This window comes from Eubalaena glacialis, chromosome 8, assembly GCF_028564815.1.
Source record: "Eubalaena glacialis isolate mEubGla1 chromosome 8, mEubGla1.1.hap2.+ XY, whole genome shotgun sequence".
NCBI lineage: Eukaryota > Metazoa > Chordata > Mammalia > Artiodactyla > Balaenidae > Eubalaena > Eubalaena glacialis.
This window is the reverse complement of record NC_083723.1, coordinates 105286228-105313427: the sequence shown is the minus strand read 5'-3', so window position 1 is coordinate 105313427 and position 27200 is coordinate 105286228. Positions and strand designations below refer to the sequence as shown.

The window sequence follows — 27200 nt, the reverse complement described above, 5'->3', positions numbered from 1 at the left end:
GCTGGACTCAGCAGAGACTGGGGACCACCCAGAGGCACAGAGAGACCAGGGAGAGTGCAGTCTCCATTCACACCCAGCTCCCCTGGGATGCCCCAGTCCTGAAAGGGTTAAATCCCTAATTTACACGAATGTAAATCCTGAGTCACATGATTGTGTGGAACCAAAAAACTAGACTGGCCAGACAGCCCAGACCCCTTTCCCGCTGTGTGGCTCTGATCAAGTTGCTCAGCCCCTCTGGACCTACTGCCTTCCTCATCTATCAAAAGGGATTATCAGTACCCTGACTTAAAAGACTCAACAAGATATGTTTTCAGAGGGTGGCTGGATGTTTCTCTAGAGGGTGGCTGGATGTTTCTCTAGAGGATAGAGTGTTCCTTACATTTATCCAAAAATGACCTCTTCCTCCTCGAGGGGGCCCTACCCTAATGCCCCGGTGACTTGAACATGCTGGGCTTGCACATCCGTTGTGTGCTGGGGTGTGTGTGGCAGGCTGTGTGCCCACACGTCCACCCACCTGTGATCTTGGCTGTGAAGGGGCTCCCCGGAATGTGCTTGTCGTCAAAGCGCACGATGATGCTGTAGTCTCCAGGTGCCGTGGGGAGGTAGGACACGGTGCAGGTGCCATCCTTGTTGTCCTTGCAGGTGATCTCTGCCTTGGACGGGCCCTCCACGGCCAGGGACAGACCCCCTGTGGGCGGAGGGAGGGCTGAGATCAGAGGTCCTGCCCTCACCCCTGCACTGGCTGCCCTCACCCAGCTCCCCTCACCTTCCCCAGCATCCTTGGTGACAATGGTGAAGGTGGCCGGCTTGTTGACCATGCCATGGCTCAGGCCTGGCCCATAGGCACTGACGTGGCGGCTGTTGATGGCATCCACATAGAACTGCAGGGGGCTCCCTGGGGGTGGTCGGAGAAAGAGGGCTGGGTCAATAGTGAGGACAGGAGCTGCCTGAGCCCACCTCGGCCCCCGCACCTCCCCACAGGCTCCCTGCTGAGCCCTGCATCTCTGCCACAGGGGCCTCCCACCAGGGCACCAGACTTCCCAGGCCTCACATGGTGTCTGCACACAGCAGGTGCTCAATAAAGATTTGTTGAAAGAAGACAGATGAGGATGAAGTCACTATGGGCTCCTCCCAGCCCAGCCAAGCCCAGCCTGGCCCCCGACTCACCAGGGATGTGGTTGCCGTCATACTTGATCCCCATCTGGTGCAGGCCTTTCTCGGTGGGTGCGTACCTCACCGTGATGGTGCCATCCTTGTTGTCAGTGATGCTGGGCCGGGCGGTCTTCCCAGAGGGCATCCGTACCTCCCCTGCCAGGCAGAGAGTTAAGTGGGGGACCCCAGTTTCTCCTACCTCAACCCCCTTTGCTGTCCCAGGCTAGTATTGAACCACTCCTGTGTGGTTCTGCTTCTACCCCAGAGGTCAGGCACCAGGAGACAGCCTGGAGCATCAGGATGAGCCCTGACCTGGGAGACAGAAGGCTGGAGTCAGTTCCAGCTCTGCTCAACCTGCTGTGTGACCCTGGGTAGCTTACTTCTCTGCTCTGGGCCCCAGCTTTCATCTCTAAAGAAGGAGCTGGGCCTGGACGCAGGTGTCCTCCCTTTGAGCCCTCGTGCCTCAAGGCCCCGGGGCAGTACCTGTGAGCTCCCCTTTCTGCACAGTGAAGGGGATGACCAGGTTGAAGGGTCTCAGCATGGACTCCATGGGCTCCACGGGCACCACTGGCTCCTCTGTGGCCTGTGGCAGGTGAGAGGGAACAGTCATTGGCTGGGGAAGGCCTGGGGAGCTTGGCCTGAGCCATGACTGAAGTCAGAGAAAATGAGCAAAGAAAAAGATGGTTAATGGTGAAACCAGAGGGCGGGAGAGGCGCGTCAGCTGCAAGAGAAGAGGTGCCGTGCCCAGCTTGGGGATCCGTCTGCCCAGCCTGACTCCCGCCTGCTCCCCAAGATGACCCCAAAACCATGCCCCAGTCCTGGCCACTGAAGAAGAGAAAGAAGAAATGAAGGAAGAGAAGGAGGGGAGTGAGGTGTGGCCTGGGTGGGAGGTGGCAGTACCCAGTGTGCAGGGTAGGTAATGGGCCGGTGCAGCTGCAGCAAGTCAGAGGGCTCCTCCACGCGGGGCATGGAGTCACACGCCTGGGAAGCCAGGCGCGGGAGGGCACAGGACGTAGCAAGCCGGTACACGCCAGCTCGAGTGACCACGAGCTGACGCAGAGAATGGCCCAGGGACCTGAAATCCCGGGCTGCCCACGGGGCAGGATGGATATCTTGGGTGCTTTACCCTCTGGAGGGCTTCATCGTCCTGCAGGGCCACCCTGGGGAGATGTACAGGGACAGTGGGCCCGAGGGTCAGAAGGAACACGGCAAGTTCCACCAGAGAGAGCTGACCAACCACCAGAGGGGCCAGAAGCAGGGCTGTGCTCACCTCCTGGGTTGGGAGGCTGCAGGGAAAGCAAAGACTTGACTCTGGGGCATTCTGGGTCCCGGATCCATCAGACGTGGGGAGAGGTTCTGGGATCCCCTGCTACCACTAAGAGGGCCCGGCCCACCTCCACAGCCGCCCTAGTCCCACTGTGGCCGCGGAGCTTACCAGCACATGGAAGGGACTGTTGGGGACGTGCTCGCCTCCAAAGCGGATGGTGATGACGTACTTGCCCGGCTTGGGCGCTGTGTAGTAGATGTCGAAGGTGCCGTCGTGGTTCTCAACCACATCCACGTCGAGCTCCGCCCCATCCGGCGTGGACACTGTGCACGTCACCTTCCCCTTGCCTGCTGCCTTGGCGTCCACCGTGATCACCGTCTCCTCCCCAATCTGGATGCGGGGGCCCAGGCAGGCACCTGCCACACAGGAGTGCCCGGTCAGGGGTCTGCGGGACCTGTGCCCAGCCCCCCGCAGTTCCCAGCTCCCCCACCACCTCAGCCCACAGCAGAAAGAGAGGAGAAGGGGCACTCACCCAGGCCGTGGCCTCCAATGGACACTGGAAATGGAGAAGAGTGTAAGCCACGCAGTGCTCAGGATGGGGGGGGGCGGTGGGTGGGGAGGGGGAGGGGCAGGGGAGGCGGGGTGAGTGCCCACCTGTGACCAGGCACTTGCTGGCGTCCCCAGTGGGCAGGGCATGGATGCGGAAGGGCGAGTAGGGGATCTCATCGCCGCCATACTTGATGGTGATGGTGTACCGGCCACTCATGTCCGGGAGGTAGGACACGGTGTACGTGCCATCCCCATTGTCTCGGATGTTGGCCTTCTTGGGCTTACCCTCAGGGTCCTGGGGGAGGAGCAGAGGTCAAGGCCGGCCTGTGCCCAGAGCCTGACCTGAGAGAGGGGCGGCACATGGACTCACCAGGATCTGGACAGTGAGCAAGCCCTCCCCAGCATCCCGGGCATCGATGGTGAACTCCACAGGCAGGCTGGCAGGGATGCCAGAGGCATTGAGCCCGGGGCCGCTAGCCCGCACCTTGCTGGCATCGTGGGCTGGAAGCACCTTGATCTTGAAGGGGCTTGAGGGGCAGAAGGGACGGACAGTTGGCTCAAGCTCGGGGGCAGAGGAAATCCCGTCTCGTTTGGGGCCTGGAGTCCTCCCCACATTCATGAGCAGGGGAGATGACAACTGGCAGGGAGGAGGGACCAGGTCACAGCCTGAGTCTAGGGGAGGGTCACACAGGTGTGCCCCTGACAAAGCCTGAGCATTTCTTCTCCATTCTCCAGGAAGATGCCGTGAACTGTTTAAAGAGGAGGATGCAGGAGGCTGCCCTCTCCCACCTTTTTGTAGCTACATGGTGCCTTTTCCCAAGGCACTAATTTTGTAAATTTTGTATCTACGTGGGGGGACAGCCCAGCCAGAGGAGAGCCCCTGGGGCTGTGCCGCCTCCAGGGTGGAGAAGACAGGCAGGGGGCCCTGAGGAAGAGCGGGATGGGGCAGCAGAGACGGGATGAGGCGAAGACAAGTAGGAGGGGTGTTTCCAGGGCCCTGCAGTGGCCCTGCAGGTGCGGCCCTGGTGGGAGCTCCCCAGAGCTCAGCACAGCACAGGAGCCCAAAGCTGGGCCTCACCTGCGTGGCACCTCCTGGTCGGCATACTTGACAGCTACTGTGTAGGGCCCATCAGTGGCTGGGGTGTAGTGGACGGTGTGAGTGCCATCTCCATTGTCACGCACCTCCACAGGCTCAGCCACACCTGGGCAAGGGGAGCAGGGTCAGCAAAGCCTCTTGGCACCCTTTCTGCCTCCCTCCACCCTGCCCCAGACATTCCATACCTGTGGGGCTCAGCACGGCCACCTGCAGGGCGGCCCGGCCAGCTTGGCTGCAGTCCACCTTGAAGGTCTGGGGTACCCGGGCCCTGACACCGGCTCCCAGCCCTGGGCCTGAGCACTTCACCTTCCCAGGGTCCACCACATCCTTCACTGGCACCCGGAATGGACTCCCTGCAAGGAGAGGGACATCAGCCCCTACCCACCTGCCCAGGAGGGTATCCCTGACACCGAGGAACGAGGAGGAGGACGCCTTCCCTGCCTTTGAAATGCCCCAGGGAGACCAGACCAAATGTGCAAAGGCTTAGGGACTTGCTAAGAAAATGTAAACAAGGAAAAATAAACTTGGCTACAGACTGCGGCTGGGCAAATCCACTTATTTAGACCACAAGCCTGGAAGAAGGCCTTCCTAAATTAGTAAAATGTTAAAAGTGGAGTATTTGTAAAAGAAAATGCATTTTTGCCAGCGTGAAATTAGATAAGGAGGAGAAATGTCCAATTTCAGCAGGCCCGAGTTATGCGATAATTGAAGACATAAACCCGCCCTCCCCACCCCTACCCCTGCCCCTGCCCTGAGCAACTCGGCCACACAGGAGGGCAGGGGGGTTCCTTGCTTTGCAGACAGAGGGAGAGGGTGTGAGAGGCTGTCCTTGCTGAGCCAGCGACAGAGGCTTGGGCTGTGTCTGAGTGACCGAACCCACGAGGTCTGGTGCTCCAGACAAAGGGCCAAGACACCAGTGCTGGACCTCTGGGAATGAACTGCGCCCACCGCCCTGCCTCTTGGCCATGACCGCATCACCTGCCTGCTCCACATCCTCCCTGCTGGCTGGGCTCGGGGCTTTCCTGCTCTAGGGATGAGTCCCCACACCCGACTTCCTTCCAGTTTCTCTCTCGCTGAGCAGGCCTCCTGCTGCCCTCCCCGAGTCCCACCGATCCCGTGCACACCTGGGATGGGCCGGCCCCCGAAGGTGATGTTGACGTCGTAGTCTCCAGGGGTGAAAGGGATGTACTCCACGGTGCAGCTACCATCCTTGTTGTCCTTGCAGGACATCTTGGCTTCCGACGGGCCCTCAATGGCTAGGCCTAGGCCCCCAGTGCCAGCTCCCCTACAAGATGACACCCCTATATCAGCTCCGCTAGGACCAGTGAGTGGGGATGGAGGAGAAGCTGAGTGGGGGCTGGGGGCCCAGCTGAGAAGGGACCAGCTACAGGGGCTGGGACACTGGGGGAGGTTTGCACCCTTGACAGGGGATAGGCTGGGGATGAGGCACACACAGAAGGATGAAGGGGGAGGGCAGGTGCCTGGGATCAGCGTGGCCACAGCATTAGGGTCAAGGTTAGGAAAGGTGGGGGGAGGAATACCTCGTTTCCACAGTGAAGCGGTTAGCCTTGTTGACCAAGCCACCCTCCAGGCCTGGCCCAAAGGCCCGGACGCGAGTGGGGTCACAGCCCTCAGTCACGCCCACTCGGAAGGGGCTCTTGGGCACAGCTACGTCATCATACAGCACCTCCACCAAATGCACTCCTGGAAGCCAGCCACATGGTGCAAGTCAGGGTGTGCGAGGCCCCTACCTCCCCAACCCCCTGAAAATGCTGGCATCAGATCCCCACCGTCCCCGCTCAGCCCAGCCCCTCACCCTCTTCATAGGCCGTGTACTGCACTCGGTAGGTGCCATCCCCGTTGTCTGTCACGTAGGTGTCCGTCTTAGCGCCCGAGGGGTTGAGCACGCGAGCCGTCACGTGGTTCCCACCCGTGGCTGTTAGGGATCTTGCGTCCACAGTGAATTCAGTGGTCACCTCACGCAGGACACCTGGCTCCCAGGAGACACGAGCTCAGCATAGGTTGGGGGCAGCCTTCACACTGCTGCTCACCCCTGCCCGCCCTCCCTCCCCAACTCCGAGGCCGCCCCTCCTCCCCACCTGCTGCTCCCCAGCCTGAGCCCTGCCACCCCTCGGCCCTGTGAGCTCTGGGCCCCGCCTCCCACTGCCCCTGCCTCCGCTCCCCTCACCACACAGTGACACTCTGTTCACCTGAGTCTCCCCACCAGGCTGTGCGCCCCTTGAGGGCGGGTCTGGGTCTTACGTTCCTCTGCACACCCCCCATGCCTAGCCCAGGGTCTGGCCCCCAGCAGATGGTAACACAGTCACCGAACTGAGCTGAACTGTCTCCTGACTCGTCACCCTCAACCCCAAAGCTTTCCCTCTGTACCATGGAGAGCAAGGTTCTTAGCTTTCTCAGATCAGCTGATGAAAGTTGCGAATCTCCCCAGGAAAATGCAATTTTGCCACAAGACCAGAGGTGAAGCTCCACGTCCTGCCTTTGGCTTAGGCACCTTCTTCTGGGGTATCTGAGCCCTAAAGACGCAGCACTGCCCCAAAGCCCTCACTTCACCCCGCCCAAGCCCTCAGCCCTGCTTCCCTCCCTCCCTGACTGGCGATGTGACCAGCTCCAGGCTCCTCTCTCACTCACCGTGGGGCTCCACACCGGGTCCCGAGACCTTGACTCCACTGGTGTCGACAGCGGGCTGCACGTGGACGCGGGTGGGGAATTTGGGTACGGGGTGCCCGCCGTACTTGATGGTAATGGTGTAGGTGCCGGGGAAGGCGGGGCTGTAGGTGATGTGGTAGGTGCCGTCGGCATTGTTGTGGATCAGCACCTCGGCCTTGACGCCGGCGTCCGACAGGATCTCGATGGTCAGCTCAGCCTCGCCCGCTTCCGAGCAGTCCACAGTGAAGGTGGCTGCCTCGCCAGCCTTGCCACGCTCCAGGCCTGGACCACTGGCCCGCACCTTGCTCGGGTCGAACACGGGCCGGATGGTAGCCTTGAAGGGCGAGCCGGGGATGTGGGCTTCGGCGAACAGGATGTTGATGGTGTACTCGCCCGGCTCCGTGGGCAGGTAGCTGACAGCACACGAGCCATCGCCATTGTCCTGGCACTCGATCTTGGCCTCGCAGGGGCCCTCCACAGTCAGCCCCAGGCCCCCTGTGCCCGCCCCCTTGGTGTCGATGGAGAAGGGCGCTGGTGTGCCTACCAGCCCGCCCTTGAGACCAGGGCCGTAAGCACAGACCTAAAAGAAGGAACAGGGGTGTGGGTTACCTACACCTGACCTCACCCACGAGGCCTTCATGGCTCTCAAATCAGCTAAGCACTTTCAACTGTAGCAGCTACCACAGGCTGAGTCCTTATAACAATTCCAGGTGAGGAAATGCAGGTAGAGAGATTAAATAATTTGTCCCAGCTGGTGGACCTGGGATTGAAGCCCAGGTTGGATCCAAGGCCAGGCTTTTAATAGCTGAGCTGTCTCGATATAAGCTTTTATATGTAGGATGGATAAACAACAAGGTCCTACTGTGTAGCACAGAGCACTATATTCAATAACCTATGACAGGGACTTCCCTGTCTGTCCAGTGGTTAGGACACTGTGCTTCCACTGCAGGGGGCATGGGTTTGATCCCTGCTCGGGGACCTAAGATCCCACATGCTGCTCAGTGCGGCCAAAAAAAAAAAAAAAAAATCCTACGACCAACCATAATGGAAAAGAATATTAAAAAAAGAATGTACATATATGTATAACTGAATCACTTTGCTGTACAGCAGTAATTAACACAACATTATAAATCAACTATACTTCAATAAAAATACAAAAAACAAAACCAAAAAAAAACTAAGCAGTCTCAAAGGCAGGTCCTGAGGTGGGGGACTGCCTCGGCCCTGGGTCCTTGGCTATGCTCACTCCAGGACATAAGGCCCTCTGGCCTCTACCCCTGTGACTTACCCATCTTCGCTAGAAGCCCCCAACTCCCAGCTCCCACCAGCCCCTATTTCCTCACCTTGGAGGGGTCAGGGGGCAGGACACCCTCCACGGCGAAGGGGCTGCCAGGCACTGGGTGACCATCGTAGGTGATGTCCACCTTGTAGGGCCCCTCCTCAGGGGGCATGTAGCGCACAGCCTGGGCTTCAGCTCCACCCCCGGGCTCCAGCTTGCAGGGGATGGGTCGTCGGGAGGGTGAGGTCATCCGCACGTCCAGCTGGCCCTGACCACCAGCCCCTCGTGTGTTCACAGAAAATGCCTGTTCTTGTCCCACAGCCACCTCTGTGTAGACGGCAAGGGACACCGTGAGCAGAGACTGCAACCCACTGCCCCCCCAGCTCTCCTCACTCCCAGGGCAGCTCTTGCCCCACTTACTGCTGTTGAGGCCTTGAACTTTGACTTTGCTGAGGTCCAGCGGGGGTGCCACGTTCACCACAAAGGGGCTCTTGGGGACAGGGTCTCCACCATAGGTCACTGTCACTGCCATGTTGCCCTATTGGGTACAACAGGAGGTCAGAACTGGGTGGCTTAGGCACAGCCTGGCAACATGCCTTTGGCCGATGTGGACCAGAGGCTCAGAGATCCACAGCAAGAGAGGATGGGAGGCAGGAAAGGGCAAGATCTGGGAGGCTAGATGCAGAAGGGGCCCTGTGAGACTGAAGGAAGGAGACCCACGACCCCATAGCCGGGACGGCTGGAGCATGGAGGAGGCGGACACACCTGCTGCACGGCCGTGTACTTGACAGTGTAGGAGTAGTCGTGGTTGTCGATGATTTCAAAGTCTCGCACAGCTTCTCCCTTGGCAGCCCCGGCAAAGTGCACGTCCAGCTTGGCCTTGCCGGCTCCCTTGGTCAGCACCGTGAAATGAGTGGGCTTCCCAACTTCCACACCTGGGGAGTTACCCCGAGATGGTGGTGAGGGGCTGGCGGCCACCTAGCCCCACCCCCAGCCCAGCCCAGCCCAGCCCCGACTCAGACACCTACCTGTGCGGTTCAGCCCAGGGCCCTCAGCCTTGACCTTGCTGGCATCATGGGATGGGTCCACCTTGATATGGAAGGGGCTGGCAGGGATCTCCTGGAGGGAGAAAAAGCTTGGTCAGGGTGGACACGAGCAGTCTCTGAAAAAGTGCCCTTTGTTTCCTCTGAGGCATGCTGCCTACACATAGGAAGTGCGCCATCAATGGCTGTAGAAGTGTCCCCAAATGACTGCCTCTTAAGCTGCTGACTGAGATGCGGGCCGGGGCAGGGTGGGGCGTGCAGCCACCCGTGACAACCAAAACCCAAGCATAGGGTACCTGGTTGGCAAACAACACCATGATGGTGTAGCGGCCGGCCCCTGGGGGTGTGTACTTGACTGTGAAGGTGTCATTGTCATTCTTGATGATGTCAAAGTCGATGTCAGCCTCTGCAGGGCCCACCACGCCGGGGGCGCACTTGATGCCAATGCTCACATCGCCTGAGGGGAGGCAGGCACGAGGCCATGAGTGGGGGGGCTCAACAACCTCCTGCACTTGCCCAGTCCCACTACAGCTGGGACCAGGTGGAGGGTACCAGCACCTCCCACCCAGACCCCGCCCGGCCCCGCCCCACTCCCTGGTCCTCGTGCACCTTGCCCCGCCTCGCTGCAGTCCACCGTGAAGTAGGTGGGCTCATTAGCCTTGAGGCCTGTCTTCTCCACGCCAGGGCCGTACACCTTCACCCGCTCGGGGTGACTGCCCTCTCCCACGTTCACCTGTGGGGAAGAGTCGATGGTCAGCATGGTGCCCCTCCCTCAAGGTCTATCCCCTTCCCCAGCACTTCCGAGCCCAGCCTTAGCAGGTCCAGTCTTAGCATCTTCGCAGGGGCCTTGAGGTGGGGAGCGATGACAGGGCCCAGGGACAGCCAACATCTGTGTGAGGCTCTGCCCTCCCTCTGGGGCCCCTGGCAGTGGGCACGGGGCAGGGAGCAAAGGACATACCCGGAAGGGGCTCTTGGGGACGTTGACGCCTCCCCAGGAGATGATGATGGTGTGCTTAATGGGCTTGGTGGGCACGTAGGAGCAGCGGAAGGTACCATCGCCGTTGGGGATGACCTTGATGTCAATGGGGTAGCCGTCTGCGTCCTGTGGGCATCACCCAAAGCAAGGTTCTTGGAGTGCCCCAGCCTCCTAGAGCACCAGCGCCCTCTGCTGGCCGTGGGCCATCCTCCTTACCCACCGCCAACCCACTCACAGGCCCCACCCAGCCACAGACCTCAGACCAGGAGAGTCTAGTGCCACGAGCTCTGGTGGCCAGGGCGCGCCCTGGGAACAGGGAGGCCAGGCTCTAGGCCATCTATGTGGCCTGGTCTCACAGCCTAGGTCTCTGACATGTGTTGTCAGGGGAAAGGCTCAGCTAAATCAATGTTCCTAAAATTGAATAAATAACCTTTTAAAGAAGAATCATCCTCTTGGACCCAAGAACATATTCATTAACCTCTAGGGGTCAGTGGACACCATCGTGAGAAACTCAGCTGGGAAACCAATGTCTTAGTCAAATCATCTTTCAATTGCAAATTATTAGTACAAAAATATAATTTGGTAAAATATGTTTTTAAGATTATCATCAATAAGAAAACACAAAACTTTAAATTTTCCATAGTTCTAATGGATCCATGAGAGTCAGTCCTGTGATGCCTGGAGGCCCCTTTCTCTAACTTGCCCCACCCTCCCAGGGTCCCTGCTACGGCGGCGAGGGGCACAGAGATGGGGCAACACCCCACCTGGGCATGGAGCTTCAGGTCTCCCTTGCCAGCAGCACGGGCATCAATGGTGAACTCTGCTGGCTTGTCCACGATGCAGCCAGTGGGCTCCAGGCCGGGCCCAAAGGCCTTCACCTGCGCAGGGGCAAGAGCGGAGGGCTGGGTTGGGGACTGGAGGAGGGCCAGTTCACCTTGCCCCAGGCCTGCGGGAGCTGGGACCCCCACCTTGTCCGGGAAGCAGTCGGGTGGAGCTGGCTGGATGTGGGCAATGAAGGGTGAGTCTCGAATGTCCTCATCGTCGCAGATGACGTGCACGGCGTACTCCCCTGGTTCTGTGGGCCAGTACCGCACGTCACAGGAGCCATCTCCCTTGTCATCACACTCGATCTTGGCCTGTGAAGGCCCCTCAATGGAGAAGCCTAGGTGAAAGATGGGGAGGGTCAGGGGGCACAAGAAGCAACTTGGACACTCAGGCAGGTCCCCGGAGCATCGCTCTCCCAGCGTCACCACCCTGATCACCCCAAGTCCCATCTCCCAGTCTCATCTCAACACTCGCTAGCACTCCCACCTCCTGACCCCAGTCACTCCCCAGTGTCCTTCCATCACACCACTCCCCCGCATTCCCACCTGTCACCACCCCAGCCACTTACCCAGCGTCCCCACCTCCGTGCCAATGGCCTCCACCACAAAGTCGGCTGACTTGCCCACCTGGCCAGTTTCCAAGCCGGGACCCCAGGCCCGCACCTTCTGCACTCCTGCCTCTGGGCTCACCTGCACCTCAAAGGGGCTGGGCAAAGAGGGAGCTGGTGTCCAAGCCGGGAGCTGCCGCCACCAGAGGTACTCCTCCCCCTCCCTTCCCTCAGAGTCCCAGGCAGCCCACCTCCCTCTCCCACCCTTTGAGGGCCCAGACCTGGAGGCACGGGGGCCGCATGGTGCTTACCTGCGGGGAATGGCATAGCCGCCCCATGTGATGGTCACCGTGTACTTGCCAGGCACCACGGGGTAGTACTCGCACTCGAACACACCGTCCCCAGCCTCCCGCACCTTCACCGGCTCCTCTGTGCCTTCTGAGGAGGTGTGGGAAGTGGGGGGGTCAATGCTCTGCGAGTCCCAGCTGCTCAGTCCCCTCAAGGACCCTTGGGACCCAGGCCCAGCCTGAGGATAGTGCAGCTAGTAGGCACTGTGTAGTAGGCACTGTGTAGTAGGCACTGCGTAGTAGGCACTGTGCAACAGCCCAGGGCAGCACACCGGCGAGAGCAGCATTCCCAGCTTGCACACTGGGAGGCGGAGACAGAGGTCAGACAATGTGCCTAAGGTCCCAGGGAGCCTCTGGTCAGTGTCTCTTTGGAGCCTCCCAGGGGGGCATGGTGCTGACCGTCACTGCCCTCAGGGGCTCAGAACCACTGGCTGTATTTCCTCCCTGTGTCCCGATTCCCACCATGGCCCTGGGCCCTGGCACTCACTTGGTCCCTTGACTGTGACCTTGAGCTCCCCGCTGCCAGCACCCTTGGTGAACACCTTGAAGTCAGCCACCTCTTTGACACGCACGCCCTTGGGCTGCAGGCCCCGCCCAGAGGCGCGGCAGGCGTTGGGGTTACAGGCTGGGAGGGAGAAGAGAGGCGATGCTGGGGGCGCCGAGAGGCCCTAGACAGAGCCTCAGCCCTCACCTCTCATCCCCCACCTCGCTGTGCACAGTCCTCCTGACGCCCCCCAGGCACAGGCCATGGCCTCATGCAACCCTCCCCTGTGCTCCCTGGTGCCCCCGACACAACTAGGGCTGCCGAGAGCCATGCTGGGCAGGGAGCTGGCCACGGTGCCCCCAGCCCCCCTCATCAGGCTGCTCACAAGAAACCCTTCCCACCGGGCTCCTCGGAGTCAGTGTCGCTTGGGACAAAGGCAGGGCAGAGCCTGAGCAGAGACTGGAGCAAAGAGAGGCAGGGAAGGGCCTTTCACCTACCCCAAGCCACCCACCTAGAGCCATCTGGGCCTTCTCAGAGCCACCACAGCAGCTTTAGGAACTACGTCATGCCACAAAACACTCAGCAACACGATGGAACAAGAGATACGCATACAAACGGAAGCCTGCCACAGATCACAGGCGATGCACGGAAGTCAGCCTGCCACAGGACGCTGCTAGTGGCAATGAACCCAGACTTTGCCACCGAACACAGGCCAAAGAACGGTGATCTCAGCCTGCCACGGAACCCATAAAATGGCATGGAACCCACGGGCTGCCACCAAACAGGCAATGACATATAACCCAGGCCTGCCACAGAACACAGACAATGGCAGAGACTCCGGGTACTGCCACAGAACAGGCAACGGCACGGAACCCGGAGCCTGCCGTGGAACACAGGCAACGGCACGGAACGGAGGTCTTATATCACGGAAATCATCAGGCAAGTGGCAAAGAAACTAGATCTGCCACAGAACATAGGCAAAGGCGCAGAACTCGAGGCCTGTCACAGAATGCCACGGAAGGGGGGGGCGATTCCACACTGCTTGGGCCATGCCACACAGCACAGGTGAGGCCAGTCAGCTATGGCCATGCCCGGCCCCGCCTCCACTGGAGTGTACTAACGTGGCGCCACTCTCTTGGCCTGGTGGACGATGGGCACGGAGGGGGCGAGCGGCGGCAGGGCCTCTGAATGGCAGAGAGAGGACCAAGTGGGGGGGTCACTGCTTGAGGGCCTGGCGTACAGGTGCTCATGTAAATGCCCCCCACCCACGTGGCCCTGTCGCTTCCCCCTCACCCCTTCCACAGCAGCCCCTGTCTGGTATCCTTCACCGTGGCCTCCTGAGCCTCCTGGGGGCAGGGGATGGACAGACGAGCTCTCGAGAGCCCCACCCCTTGGCTCGCTCTTCTGCCCATTTTAAGCCTTCAGATGGCTCCCCACCCGCCCCTGGATGTAGTGCATCGTTTCCCGTAAATCCTCAGACTCGGAATTCGGAATTCGGTGGCAACGCTCTCTGTGTCCTGGCGTCGGGGAGGGGGACCATGCGGATGGGTGGAGGGCCTTTACCTTCTGCCACGTGGACAGGGAAAGGGCTGCGGGTGATGGGGGCACCGGCGAAGGCCACGTGCACCATGTGGGGCCCCTCCATCACAGGCCTGTATGTGCAGCGGAACGTGCTGTCGCCCTTGTCCTCCAGGGCCACCTCCACTGTGTCCCGCCGGCCCTGCGGGTCCACGATCACCACGGCAACATCACCAGTGCCGGCCCCTGTCGTGACAACGGCCATCAGCCCTCATTCTGCTTGAGGCTCCCTCACCCTGAGACCACTGCCCTCTGGCTGGGACTCTGACCCAGGCCCCTGCATATGCCCCACGCCCAGTCAGGGGGTGTCAGGTGTAAGGGGGCCGTCCTCACCCGCAGTGTAGATGTCAAAGTAGGTGGGTTTGTTGGCTACATTGCCCACGGGCTCCAGACCAGGACCACGGGCTGATACCTTGTTGGCATCCCCCAGGGCCATGCCCACGTTCACCTCAAAGGGGCTGCGTTCGATGTTCTGGCCAGCAAAGAGCACGGTCACCTGGGGGTCACAGGCCAAAGGTAAGCTTTTAGAGGAGAGCAGCTCTGAGAGGGGGTGGGGGAGCAGAGCAGAGCCAAGGAGGGTGGGAGGCGGGTGGCCGGTGCACGGGGGTGGGGTGGGGTGCGAGCCGAGACAGGGGTCCATTCAGCCAGAGCCAAGGATGTGAATGGAATGGGGAAGACGGGGGGGCCTATAGGGAGATACCTTGTGCAAGCCGGCGACCTTGGGCACGTAGGAGACAGCGTAGGTGCGGTCCTTGTCGTTGTTGGGAACCACCTTTGCCTATTGGGAAGGGAAAAGATTGGCAGTCAGGGCCCCTCCGGAGCCTACAGCTCCTGCAGCCCCCATGGTGAGGCGTCCCCCATCTCCAGCATAGAGGGTAGCTCTGGCAGCCATCTCCAGGCCATTCTGGTTGTTGGCCTGTGGTCTCTGTCCAATTCCCAGTGGCCTCTCCATACCTCCTCGGTGTGGCCCTCGGGGTCCTCAATGTAGACCAGCACCTCGCCCACGCCAGCATCCACTGTCTGCACGGTGAAGTGCGCGGGCTGCAGCACGGTGTTGCCCTGGGGCTCGATGCCTGAGGGGCAGAAGGCAGAGCCAGAGAGTTTAGGGAGATCCATCCTAGCCTGTGCCCAGCTGCCCAGGGAGGGCTGTTAGGGCTCAATACATACCAGGTCCGTAGGCAATGGCCTTCTTGGGGTTCAGCTGCTTGGAGCGAACAGGGGCACCAGGTTTGAGTTTGGCCTTGGGGAACTGGGACAGGTAGGTCATGACAGAATGCTCATCCACGTTGGGGTCCACAATCTCCTCGGGAGCAATCACCTGCCATGAGGAGGAAGGGAGTTAGAGGATGCCCTCCTTAGCCAGGAACCCCAGTTCTCACCCACATCCTGACCAGGTATCCTTATAGACCCAACTCCACCCTTGGCTCTCTGGCCCCTTTACTCTCCCACCGCCCCGTCCACCAGTGTACCTGGGGCACCCCGAGCCAGTCGTCCGCCTGCTGCATGGCCTCCCGGGCGTTCTCCACAGGCTGGTTGGGGTCCCAGGCCTCCCAGTCAGGGCAGAGGCCTGGAGAGATGGCGGAGGGAGGTGATGATTAGGGGAAGCAGTCAGCCAGCATGCAGAGCATTTGCTCATCCAATACCCTCACAGGCTGTGGGTTCACACTCCCTCCCATGCAGCCCTAGGCCCCTGACCAGCCAGGTTCCTGCTGACCCCCGGGGTTATGGCCCATCAGCTGGGATGCCCATCGCTGTTTAGAGGCACGGCAGCCCTCCCTAGCACCAACAATGAGGGCTTTCTGCCCCGGCTGACGCAGCCTGGCACCAGCCCTGCCAGCCGGCCTCCTGCCTACCAGGCCCCAGCACCGACCCTGAACACCAAACCCCTGTGAGGGCATCCCTCGCAGACCTCTCCTGCCTCATCCCAGCTGCCTCCGGGTGGGCAGTCCTTGTCCCACACATGCTTCTGACCCATCGCCTCGAAGGTCTCCTCACAGCTGCCCTGAAGCCCTAGGTCTCCAGGCACTTCCCACAACAGCCTCAGAGCATAAGACTCTCTCTCCTTCCTGACTTCCCCCTTGGGGAAATGGAGGCACTGAAGGGCCTGTTTGGAGAGGATGAGTTCTTCTCTCTGGCCACCCAGAACCCAGCCCTTCTAATGGGAGGAATGCTGAGGCGGCCGCAGGTCACTCCTGGGAAGGGGTGCAGGGGTTAGGGTGTGCTTGGTCCAAGCCAGAGCCGGAGAAGGAGGGCGCTGCTCACTGGCGGGGAGAGGGCCGGCTCAAAGGCTGGAATCCATGACTGGCCAGAACAGCTGAGCTCATTGCTGGCAGCCGCACCAGCCGTGGGCAATGGCTCAGCAGCTGGGAATGCTTCCCAAGTGGCCAGTGCCCCCGCCTCCCACCCCCTGCTCCCTGGCTGACCCCAGGCTGGGGGAGGATTCACCCAAGGGGACATGGCTCCCCAGAGGCAGAGCTGACCGATAGGGGTGGAGAAGACCTATCTTCTCAGGAGATGAGGGTCAGAAAGGGAGCCGTACGTTGGGTACGGCTCTCACCTGTGATGCCTCAGTCTTCTCATGGGCCCTCAGCTGCCCCCACCTGAGCAGGCCAGGGCCTACATCGAGAGAGGGCAGGGCTGGGTCACCTGCCACTGGGCAGTGTCACACCAGCCTCAGCCCACATCATCCTGGGCTTCAACCCCTTCTCAAAGCTGTCCCAGGGGCTCACAAAGAACAGCCTTCTCTGGGTCTAAGTCCTGGCCTTCTTTGGCAAGCCAAAGTCCCACCACATTTGCTTTCTGCTGGCTGAGCAGAAATGACACCCATGTGGCAAAGTAGGAAACAGGGAGTTGAGGCCCTGGGCTCTGGTTCAGTTCTGCCACAGATAAGCTGTGTGATCTCGGACAAGTCACTGGCCTTCTCTGAACTCCAGTGTCCTTGCCTGTAAAACCTTTTCCTGCCACTGCAGGATCTGGCAACTCATCAGGAAGGGTCTAACTCCAGCAGTGATTCTCAGCTGGGGCAGGGGGTCCTGATCCCCCAACCCTGAGACATGTGTTCTGACAAACACAAGCCTCGGCATCACCAGCTCATCCCAGCTCCCCTTCTGGGCTCAAGGATCCATGGTGTGCTGCCGGCCCACTTACCAGGGGCACAGTTGTCCACCAGGGCGCCCAGAGCTTTGCCATCCTGCCAGTCACGGTTGAAGTTGGTGATGGGCAGCTGGGGCACCTTGTTCTGGATCCAGCCGAGTAGACGCTGCTTGGGTGTCTGCTTTCGGGCATCTTCATCATCCTCATCCTCCCACATGGGCATGGAGATGGAGTAGTGCAGGATCAGTGTCCAGATCAGGCCCAGGATCAGCTTCAGGTTCCCATCTACGATAGCCTTGCTGTCTGCAGAGGGGAGAGGCAATCTGGGCTCAGGGGGGCGCCACTTCTAGCACAGTGCCCTCCCCTCCCCCGCCCAGCACCTGAGGCTGCTGCTTGAGCGCTGGGTCAGGCCTCCTTCTTCTGGAACCTACTCCTTCTCTGACTACCAAATTCTCCATCCTGTGAGGCCCGGCCCTTGATGGAGCCCTCCTCTCCCTTCAGAATGAGGCCGCCTCCCAATGTGTTCCTTCAGCGTGTAGTTTCACCTCTTTCACGGCACTTGTGCGAGCCTCCTAGCAGGCTACAGGCATCCGTGCAGTTATGCAAGATTGTAAGCCTCTCAGGGGCAGACACTGTTTTGTTTCGTTTCCTTTCTTTTTTTTTTTAAAACAGTTTTAATGAGGTATGTTGATGTACAATAAACTACGTATTAGAAAGTACAACTGGATAAGTTTTGACAACATGTATATACCCACAAAGCCATCACCACAAATCAAGATAATAAACATATCCACCCCTCCTTAAAGTTTCCTTTCCTTTGTGATCCATCACTCCTGCCCCTCCTGGTCTATCCTTCCCAGGTAACAACTGATCTGCTCTTGGTCGCTATAGATTGGTCTGCATTTTCTGGAGTTTTCTATGAATAGAATCATACAGTATATACTTCTTTTGTCTGCCTTCTTTCCCTCTAGATACTGTATTTTATGTCTGCTCAGAGCCTAGAACTTAGTAGAATCTCAATAAATACTGGTTGAATGAATGAATATTTAAAAAACTGAAGTTGGAGAGGAGTGGGACCAACCTGGTTCCAGCCAAATTCTACTCTGAACGCTGTAAAAGGTTTTTGGAACAAAGTTCTTGGAGGAGGGGGTGGGTACAGTGCACATTCTGTTAAGGCTTGAAAATCATGTTCTCAAATGATAGGGACCAGTAAGATTTCACAAGAGCCGGGGGGGAGTGTTACCCATGTGGACTCAAGTCTCAGGAGCTGAGGCTCTCGACCCATCCCCTCCTTTGAGGAATACTATGGACCAGAACTGGTACCCCGAGATTTTGGGGGCCTAGTTCCCTTTTAACAGCCAGAGAGAAATATCCAGGAGCCGGGAGTGGCCTGGAGTATAGATCATTGGAAACCAGCTTACTTGTAAAGGACAATGCAGGCCTGAAATCCATCAGCTTCCCTGAGCACTGCTTTTAGGAGGTTGGGAGGGGGTGGAAGACTCAGCCTTGTTTACTGGTGTTGCCCAAGAGATGGGAAAGGGTGGGGCTGGAGGTGCCCCCTTACGTATCTTTTCCTGCCCCCCACCAGGTCTTGGGGGATGGCCTTTGGAGGGTAAGGCCTGGGGAACCCCAGAATCGCCCCCTCAACCTGATCCCAGGAGGGGAATCTCAGTCTCTCTGTCCCTCTGGCCTCAGGCTCTGGTCCCCTTGGCTCCGCCACCCTTTCACTGATTCATCCTTCCTTCCCCAGCAGCTCCCCAGGCCCGCCCCCTCTACCCCTGGCTCCACTGCAGCACAATGGTTTGGCAGCTTGCAGATTCCATGACACACTCACTCCCAGCCTCCTGGTGCTTTGGTGCGGTCTCTCTCAAACACACACAGGCCCACAACACTTTCACACAGTCTTGACACCCAGGGCCTCACAGCCTCTCACAACCCTGACAGCCTCCAAAGTTGGTGCTCGCATGCCCAGAGTGCTACTTGCAAACTGCAGCCAGATCCCTGGGAGGGAGGCCTTGAGGCTGCTGGGGCGGGGGGCGGGGGGTACGGGGAGCGGGGGCGTCAATCCCATCTGCCGCAGGGAGAGGTTTCTCCCCAGCAACTGGCCCTGGGCCAGACAGCAAGTGGTCCTGGTCGGCAGGAGAGGGGTGGGCCCGGAGTCCCACTCTGGGAGCAGTGACCTTCTTCTCCCTCCTCCCCGTCAGAGGCCAGGCAGAGGAGGGGAGCTCTGCTCAGGCCAGGTTCCCTCCTTCCCACCCCAATGGGGATGCCACCAAAGGGCTGGGAGGAGCCCCAGAGCCAGTCCCTGAGGCCACCCCAGGACTCGAGTGGAGGGGGAGAAGAGAGGGCCCAGGGAGGGAGGTGCCGGGACAGCTGCTGCCCCCTCCAGCCCCTCCCTCGGTGGTTGGCTCCAGGAGAAGGAATAGCAACTGGGGAACAGCTGCGGGACAGAGCTGCCTCATAGGCCTCTTTGTTCGGAGGGGCTGAGGGGCTGGTGGGGTAAGGAGGCCACACAGCTTCTTCCACTCCGGCTGAGTACCCCTACCTCCTTCAGGGGGACCGCTCAACCCCCAGCTCCCGCCCCACTCCTAGAAAAGGATGTGGGGAGCCGTTCTGACCTCCTCCCAGGTGCCCAGATGCTCAGCTTCAGTCCTGAGACGATGCCCAGAGACGGCCCCCGCCCCAGTCCCTTCCTACCACTTAGCGGGACAGAGGAAACTAGAGGAAGCACGATGCCCGGCTGGCGGGGAACCACCCCTTACACCTTCTCCGGGTTGGGCAGCCCCTGCCGCCTGTGCCCCCTCCCATCCAGCCTCAGCCTCAGCCTCAGGCCCAGCAGCTGAATTGCTGACAGCTTATCTCATCGGGCGGCGGGAGCGAGCCACTTGGCCCAAATGGGGAACAATTCCCTGCAGGAATGGGAAAGGAGGGCTCCCTCCCGCCCCCTAACCAGCTTTTGCTTCTTCCCCCTCTGTTCTGAGCCGGCCTCTCCACACACAGTTGAGCCAAAGGGGCCGGAGCCAGGCACCACCATGGGGGAGGGGAGAGGTGTGCTCTCAGGAAGGACGAGGCCTGGAGAGGGGCCGAGCGCCCCGCAGCGGGGAGGGGAGGGGAAGGCTGAGCCATTTCCTACGAAGTCTTGGTGAGGCCCCAGGCTCTCTCTCCCCTCGAGACCCCACCTGGGACCGTCAGTCCAGTCGGTGAAATCCCAGCTGCTGGGGGCTGACAGGCCCAGGGCTGACTCCTCTCTGACCCCGGCCCCCCGCAACCCCACGCGCTCTCAAGCAGCCCTCACTCCCACTACACACACCAGGGCCCCTCCCCACGCCCTGTCCTCAGGCTTGTCCTTCTGGAAAGCTCAGAGACATCTGCTGTGTCACAGCGGCAGGGCTATTTCCAGGCCAGAGCGGGTGGGGTGGGGGGCAGTATTGGGACAGGAGGGGGTAAGGCCTAGAGAGGGGACTGGCCGGGGCAAAGGGCCCCGGACTGAGCTCAGCTGCTAATTCCGGAGGCCTAGAGATGCCCCGAGGGAGAGTGGAGGTGCACAGACCTTCCATCATCTGAGGAAGTCTCTGGGGCAGCCTGGGGGGCACCGGACGCCCTGTGAAACTCCCCTCCTGTGGCCCTGGGGTGCACCCCGCCAAGGGGCCCTTTCCTGCAAATCCCATCAGGGCTCTTAGGAGCTCGCCACAGGGGTAGGGCTCTGCCCCAGGCCCCCGGCCTGCAGGGATGACGGCAGGGTTGTGAGGGGAGGGCCAGCTCCTACCCTCTCAGAGCCCATCCCGGGTTCCCCAGCTCCCAAGCCTGGGGTGCCTCCCCACCCCCACCCAGCGCTGACACACCTTCCAAATCTGGTTACACTCAATGACTTCCTCCCTTTTTCAGGCCTTCCCTCCCTCCCCTCAGCCCAGACCATTTGAGCTGCAGCCAATCGGGGCTTAGGGGGTGGGCGGGGGCCGGGCGTGGACCGAGGGAGCCCCCTCCCCGGCCGGCTGAAGCTGGTGGAGGACAGGCAGGGGTTAAGGCTCTCGGAGCTCGCTCAGAGCCTTTTTAGGTTTCCGAGGCTGGGCCCTGCCGGCCTTGGCCCCTGGGCCTGAACCCAGCTGCCGAGAACATATGCCCGCGGGGGACCCGGGCCCCGCGCCCGCCCGACCACCAGCTCTCCCCCTGCTCCCTGGGATCGGGCAGCGATTGGGACCCGCCTTCAGCCGCTCCTCCCCGGTGGAGGTGCTGGGAGGCTGGGAAGCCATTTGCTTTGTTTGGGGGGAGGTGCCCCCGGGAATCAGTAATGGGCATTGACCCTGTCCTCTCAAGCCTGGGCTGGGGGTGCGGGTGGCAGGAAAGGGGACGAAGGGGAGAGGCGGGTTGGTGAGAGTGTGCGAGGGAGGCTGAAGCTGGAGGGCTCAGAAACTGTCGGGTCTGGACTCCCCCGGGGCCCCCTCGGGATGCCAGCCGACCAGAGAGGGGTGCGAAGGCAGGACCCGAGGGGGCCTGCGTCGGCGGGCGGGAGAGCGGGGACAGGGTCCTCTCCCGGCGCCGGGGCTCTCTCTGCCCTCTCTCGGCTCCCCGCGCGCCCACCCAGCATCTGAGTCCTCTGTCCCCGTGGGCCAGCCCCTCCTCGGGGCACTTCCCCCTCCCCGCCCGCACTGACCGATGGACACGAGCTTGATGTGCTCGCGCTCGAGGAACTCGAGGGCCACGGACACGTTCTCCAGCTTCATCTGGCGGAAGTTGGGGCGCGGGTGGAACTTGCGGTACATGCGTTTCTGGCTGAGCACCTCGAGCAGCGCGATGAGGCGCAGCCCGTCGCTGAGGTCGCGCTGCAGGTCGGTCAGGCGCTTGCCCACGCACTTGAGGTGCTCGTTGCACCAGCGCGTGAAAGTGTTCTGCTGGATCTTCTTCCACGGCGCGTCCTCCGCCAGGTCCTTCTCCGTGGACGGCATGTCGTCCGCCTCGTCGCCCAGGCCGAGGCCGGGGGCCTCGGAGTAGCCGCTGTTGTTCATCATGCTGGCGCGGGCTGGGGCGGGGGCTGCGCTGCCGGCTGGGCTCCGGCTCGGGGCTGGCTGGGCTCGGGCTCGAGGCGCTGTCGGGGCGCGATCGCGGGACTCGCGGCTCTGCGCTGCGCGGCTCTCAACTTCTCTCGCGCCCCTGGCTGGCGGGACTCGGCGGGCCTCCTCGGCTCCTCGGCCGCGCTCTCTCTCTCTCTCCCTCCGGGGGCGGAGCGGTGCCCTGGAAGTGCGGGCCGGGCTGGGGCGGGGGGTTTAAGAAGCCCCCGGGCCGCGTTCCCCCCGCCGCGCCTGCGGCCCCCGGCTCCACGTCAGAGCGCCGGCCTCCCAGGAATGCCGCCCGGCCCGCGGGTGGGGGCCGAGCCGAGCCCGCCGGCCCCGCCTCCCTCCCTCCCCTCCCCCACGCGGCCCGCAGGCGGGAGGGGGGCCCTCGCCCCCGGCCCGGGTCTGCTGCCCCGGGGAGGCCAGGGCCCCGGAGCCGCCGCGCTAGAGAGATGACTAGCGGAGCTGGAAAATGGGGGGAGTGAGGTCTCCCAACACCCCAAAACTAAGCTTCGCCGGTCAGAGATGAAATATACCCCCGCCCCGCAGGACTAAAGAGACACAAGGGGAAACTGAGGCTAGTGGTTAGGGCAAAACACACTGATCTGGTGTTGACAGAATCTTCTAGGTTGTTTGGTGGCAGGGCTGTTCACAGGGCCTGGGAGTCCTGGCTCCTAGCCCAGGGTATTGTCCACCTGCGGACAGGGAAGGGAAGGGTGTGTGCTCGTGTGCAAACGGACTGAGAGGAAGTAACGACATTGCCCACGCCAATTAAGGAGAAGGCTTGGGGTGAGGGTGCCCCACTTTACAGGTAGAAAAGTCTCATTTGAAGCCCAAACCCAGGGTCCCAGGGGAAGGACTGCGTCTACCCCTGACTCAGTGTCCCTGTCACCAGCCCTTTTGTCCTCATCCTCTCAGAATGAAGCTGAGCTCAGGAAAAGATCGCCCAGTGAGTCACACTGTGCTCCCCCCCCCCCCCACCAAAGTCTGACTCAACCAAGGTGATGAGAGGGGAGGGAGAGCCTCTGCCCTGTAGTACCAGGGAGCCCCCTGGGCGATGTGCCCATTTGGGTCACAGGGCAGAGCCTTCCAGTCAAAGGCAGGTTAGCCAGACAGAGACAGAGAGAGCCCTGCCCAGAGTAGTCAAGGGGATACGTGACGGGGGCTGGTGGGCAGGGAGAGCCCCAAGGAGCCAGCCAGGATGCCTGGGCAGGGCTGGGCTCAGGGTAAGCCAAGGGCAGCTGACAGCAGGGAAACTGAGGCACTCAAACAGAGGAGCTGGCCTGGGATGAGGTGAAAGAGCTGTAGAACATACTTTATATAAAAAGAATATATATTCTGCAATTCTGTAGGATACATGGATTCCACACCTCCTGGCACCCCCTTTAGGCCAAACTTCCTCAGCTTTCCCATCCTTCTGGACCCATACGTTTGGGCCCCAACTCAAGTTGTGTGATGACTGAAATTTGGCAAGTTTCTGGTGAATCATTTGACCTTATTCCTCTTCCCCCACCAGGCCCGGTGAAAAGGACAGGGAGAGTGGGCATCTTTGGGGGCAGAATGAGGGCAGTCCTTGTTATAGAGATTGGGAAGAAGTTCAGGAGCTTTGTGGGGGGCAGTGCTTATGGTGAAAGGGGTCCATGAATGATTTCTTTCCCTTCTCATTAGTGAGGGAGGGGGAGGAGTAGAGAAGGGACCAGAAACAGAAAAGGGACCTGCTGTGCATGACTTAGGAGGGGGGAGCTCTGGGGGCCCTGATAGTGACAGGCGAGATATAAATAGCTTGGGCCCTGCGGCTCATGTTCTGTCGGCTGCCTGTGATGAGGTGCTTAGGAATTCCACCCTCCTGTTGGCACCCCCTTCCCTATCTCCAGAACTCTCATTCCCCCATGCCACCTTTATACCATGGCCAAAACCAACTATCAGGCATCAGTGCTGTCTGTCTACTTGAGAGGCTGAGCTCTCCTGTGGAGAGATGTCCACCTCCTGGGGACACATGACATGTAGCTGGGTTGCATAAGGGAAGTGTGTGTGTGTGTGTGTGTGTGTGTGTGTGTGTGTATAAAAAGGCAGACTTCTGACACCCAACCTGAGGTGCCAGCTCAGGGTTCAGTGATGAAGAAACTGAGGTATAGATCCAAGAAAGGATGGATTCCTCTCCCTGAGCCTCTGGGGAGAAGAGAAAGGGGTAAAGCGGGTTTGCCTGGAGCTGACAGCCCTTCACAAACCCTAATGGCTCACAGTCCTGTTTTGTGGGCATTACCTGAGGTCCCCCAGTAACTTGAGGGCCTCGCTTAAGGTGGGGGGAGTTCAGAGGGAAGCCAGCGAGTGGACAAACAACTCCCTTCTCCCCCTTCTCATTCCCTCTCTCCGAGAGGTGTGTGTGTGTGTGTGTGTGTGTGTGTGTGTGTATGTGTGTGTGGCCCCAGGGGAGTGAGTGAATGGTCGGCAGAGGGTGCCCAGTGCCAAGGATGGTTCCTGGTACCCTTCTACCCTGCCTGCCCCAGAAACCAGAGCCCGTTACTCTCCAGGATAAATCAGGGCCTGACTCAGGCCCCAGCCAGCCAGTCAGTCAGCCTGCCCAGGCACAGGCTGGTGACTCAGCCCTCAATATAGCCCATGAGCCTAGGCCCCAGGCCTCGCCATGAGAGCTGGAACAGACCGTGCACAATGCTGGTCCAGGGACCTGCCAAGTGAGGGCCCCTCCCTGAGGAGGGCTGATGTGCTCCTCTCAGAGCCCGGCAGGGGCTCAGAGAGGGGCTTACAGGGGGTTTCATCAGCTGAGTTTTTGTGGCACTGCTGGCGGTGGCCACAGGCTGTATATAGCCCCCTGACTCACCACCCGCTGACCTGTCTCAGGAGACTAGGTTGCCTGGCCTTTCACCTGGCCCTGCCTCTCCCATCAAGGGGCACTGCTGGTCAGCCAACATTGGCCATATTTAACTTGAGCGGAGAATCTGAGTGAGCGTGTCCAATGGGCCATGTTTGAAAATCCTGTTCTTCTGGAACCAGGGACATTTCCATAGCCCCCTGTGATGGCACCAGGCTGGCCAGGCTCACAGCAGGCACTTTGTTCAATCCGTGATACTGACTGTGGCCCTGGCCCAGGTGTGGCAGGGACAGTGTAGTAGGGTGGAAAGATCCATAGGCTGAATTCCAGCCTCTTCACCTCTGGTTCTGTAGCCTTGGTCAGGTAATGGAACTCTTTGGGGCCTCAGTTTTTTCGTCTGCAAAATGGAGTTAATAGTATTCTCATAGGGATTTTTTTATGCGTGAAGATGAAAGGAGATAACATGTAAAGTGATTAGCATGGTGCTGGGCAGCTAATAGGTGATCAGAAAAAACCAGTTTGCTTCCTCTGCTGGTATCCTGGGGACCACATGGGTTCTGGTGAGCTAGGCCTTCTTCACAGCTGCCTCTGTCCCCTGTAGAATCCACTGCCGGCATCTCCCACTGCTCCCCTCTTCCCTTCCTTGCATCCTAACACTCCACCTGCCAGAATCAGAACCAGAGTACTTCTGATCTTTAGAGCTACCCACCATGCCCTCCAAGAGCAGCTGGTCCTTGACAGGGGTGGCAGGTGGTGTGCTCTACCACGTAGCCTGGAAAGGGAAAGCAGAGGGGTCCGTGGTGCAGGGAGAGAGCAGAAAGGAAGCAGTTATGCAGAGGGCAGGAGAGGGGGGAGATGAAGGCCACTGGAGGTGTTTTGAGTCCTTGGTTCTATCTGTACCTAGGCCTGGGTGCATGCCTGCCTGTGGCTTCTAAGAGACACCCCTGTGGACTCAAAGCTAACTCCAGGGACTGTTTCACATTCAACACAGGCAGACCTGTTAACTCTGAACAGTATATCTACAAGACCAGAAAGCACAGAGCCCAGATCAGTGAAGAGGATGGCCTTCCAAGATGAGCTGACACGGGCAAGTGACCTAAAGGGAAGAGCTCTGTATTCTCAACAAAAAGGCTGACGAAAAGGACCACTTCCCTGTCATTGCCAGCTCTGGGTTTGGGCCTGAGAAGGACCAGATGAAGTCCTGACTGGGGGCCGACTGCCTACCAGACCATGACCTCCACCTTGGCTTCAAATACGAAGTTAAAGCAGTGATGCTCAGTGGTGGGTAATCTTCCAGTCCTCTCCACCACACGTTCTCCAGCCAACTGGTGGCCGGAGTAAAGCTGGTAAAAAGCAGGGTTTCACTACACTCAACAGCAAGGGGACAGTGCTAGCAGGTGGATTGTGAAGGAATTTCAATTAGGTTACAACTGAGAATACACAATCTAATATAGTGAAGGGCAGTGCTTCTCAAATTTTATCGTGAGTACTAATCAACTGGGGATCTTGTTAAAATGTAGATTCTGTGTCAGTGGGCCTGAGCTGGGGCCCGAGATTCTGCCTTCCTAACAAGCTAACAATGCTCATGCTGCAGGTCCGTGGGCCACAACTTGAGCAGCAAGGAGCTAGGCCACCCTAAATGAGCCTTATCTTTAAAGAGGAGTCATTTAGAGGGAGCAAAAGGGACCCACGGCACTGCCCTCAATCTGCCTAGGTACAGCCCTGTGATAAGGGCAGGTCACGATTTCAGCCCTGGCCCCAGGTCTGCTAGGAGGACTCCCAGTCAGCCTGGTCACTCCTCTGGGCTGCACACAATTTAAAAACCTCCTAATTCTAAATGTCCTTGCTCCCCCTAGGAAAACACTGTGGAAGAAATGAATTCATTTAGTGCTCAGCAATGCCCACCTCAGTACACACTCTATAGGTATGTGTTGCTTTGTATATTTGGGTGAATGAAACAAACTCCTTTGGTATCAGGTAGAAAGGAGGCAGAGAGAGGGTCCCAGGAAACCAGCAGTCACGAGGGCCATTCTGCCCACTATGGCTTATGAATATACTTGGGGGCTTTCATATGGAAACATTCATGATGAGAACAACCAATCACAAAAGGTTCCACAGGAATGAAGGTCAAAAGGAACACTCATAAATTATCCTCATCATTCTGCTTATTCCCACTTAGATCCATTCTCAATCCTCTGCCCGGCTCTGAACTCCAGGAGGCTGACCCTGAAAGACTGTCACCTGGGCATCTCTGCTCTCTGGCTCCCAGCTGGGATCAGCCAATGAGACACACCAACAGGGAACTGGAGAGTGGGAAGAGAGGGTGGGGGGAGCACATAAACTTCCCACTTCCTCATGGCTCTGATAAGTGCCACACCCCCCTATGGCCACCATGTGTGTCTGGGGCCCCATGCCAGGC

The 27200-nt window shown here is 59.6% G+C and overlaps 1 protein-coding gene across 1 annotated transcript in view; it reads right to left on the bottom strand.

The window, feature by feature from the left end:
* FLNC (filamin C) overlaps positions 1-22197 on the bottom strand; it is a 28307-nt gene extending 6110 nt beyond the window's left edge. Inside the window, exons 1-34 of the mRNA XM_061198703.1 lie at positions 21555-22197; positions 16958-17206; positions 15280-15377; positions 14978-15128; positions 14765-14883; positions 14511-14588; positions 14144-14306; positions 13796-13996; positions 12236-12373; positions 11713-11839; positions 11423-11559; positions 10998-11191; positions 10794-10907; positions 10012-10155; positions 9663-9786; positions 9350-9510; positions 9039-9129; positions 8776-8945; positions 8431-8548; positions 8075-8337; positions 6714-7311; positions 5881-6054; positions 5606-5768; positions 5189-5349; positions 4250-4417; positions 4047-4170; positions 3339-3495; positions 3074-3263; positions 2952-2975; positions 2588-2835; positions 1636-1735; positions 1168-1308; positions 767-895; positions 515-688 (exon numbers count right to left, since the gene is read on the bottom strand). Coding sequence (XP_061054686.1) covers positions 515-688; positions 767-895; positions 1168-1308; positions 1636-1735; positions 2588-2835; positions 2952-2975; positions 3074-3263; positions 3339-3495; positions 4047-4170; positions 4250-4417; positions 5189-5349; positions 5606-5768; positions 5881-6054; positions 6714-7311; positions 8075-8337; positions 8431-8548; positions 8776-8945; positions 9039-9129; positions 9350-9510; positions 9663-9786; positions 10012-10155; positions 10794-10907; positions 10998-11191; positions 11423-11559; positions 11713-11839; positions 12236-12373; positions 13796-13996; positions 14144-14306; positions 14511-14588; positions 14765-14883; positions 14978-15128; positions 15280-15377; positions 16958-17206; positions 21555-21909 — 5746 coding nt within the window. The 5' untranslated portion in view covers positions 21910-22197. The remainder of the gene's footprint in view (positions 1-514; positions 689-766; positions 896-1167; positions 1309-1635; positions 1736-2587; positions 2836-2951; positions 2976-3073; positions 3264-3338; positions 3496-4046; positions 4171-4249; positions 4418-5188; positions 5350-5605; positions 5769-5880; positions 6055-6713; positions 7312-8074; positions 8338-8430; positions 8549-8775; positions 8946-9038; positions 9130-9349; positions 9511-9662; positions 9787-10011; positions 10156-10793; positions 10908-10997; positions 11192-11422; positions 11560-11712; positions 11840-12235; positions 12374-13795; positions 13997-14143; positions 14307-14510; positions 14589-14764; positions 14884-14977; positions 15129-15279; positions 15378-16957; positions 17207-21554) is intronic.
* Positions 22198-27200: the final 5003 nt, after the last annotated feature.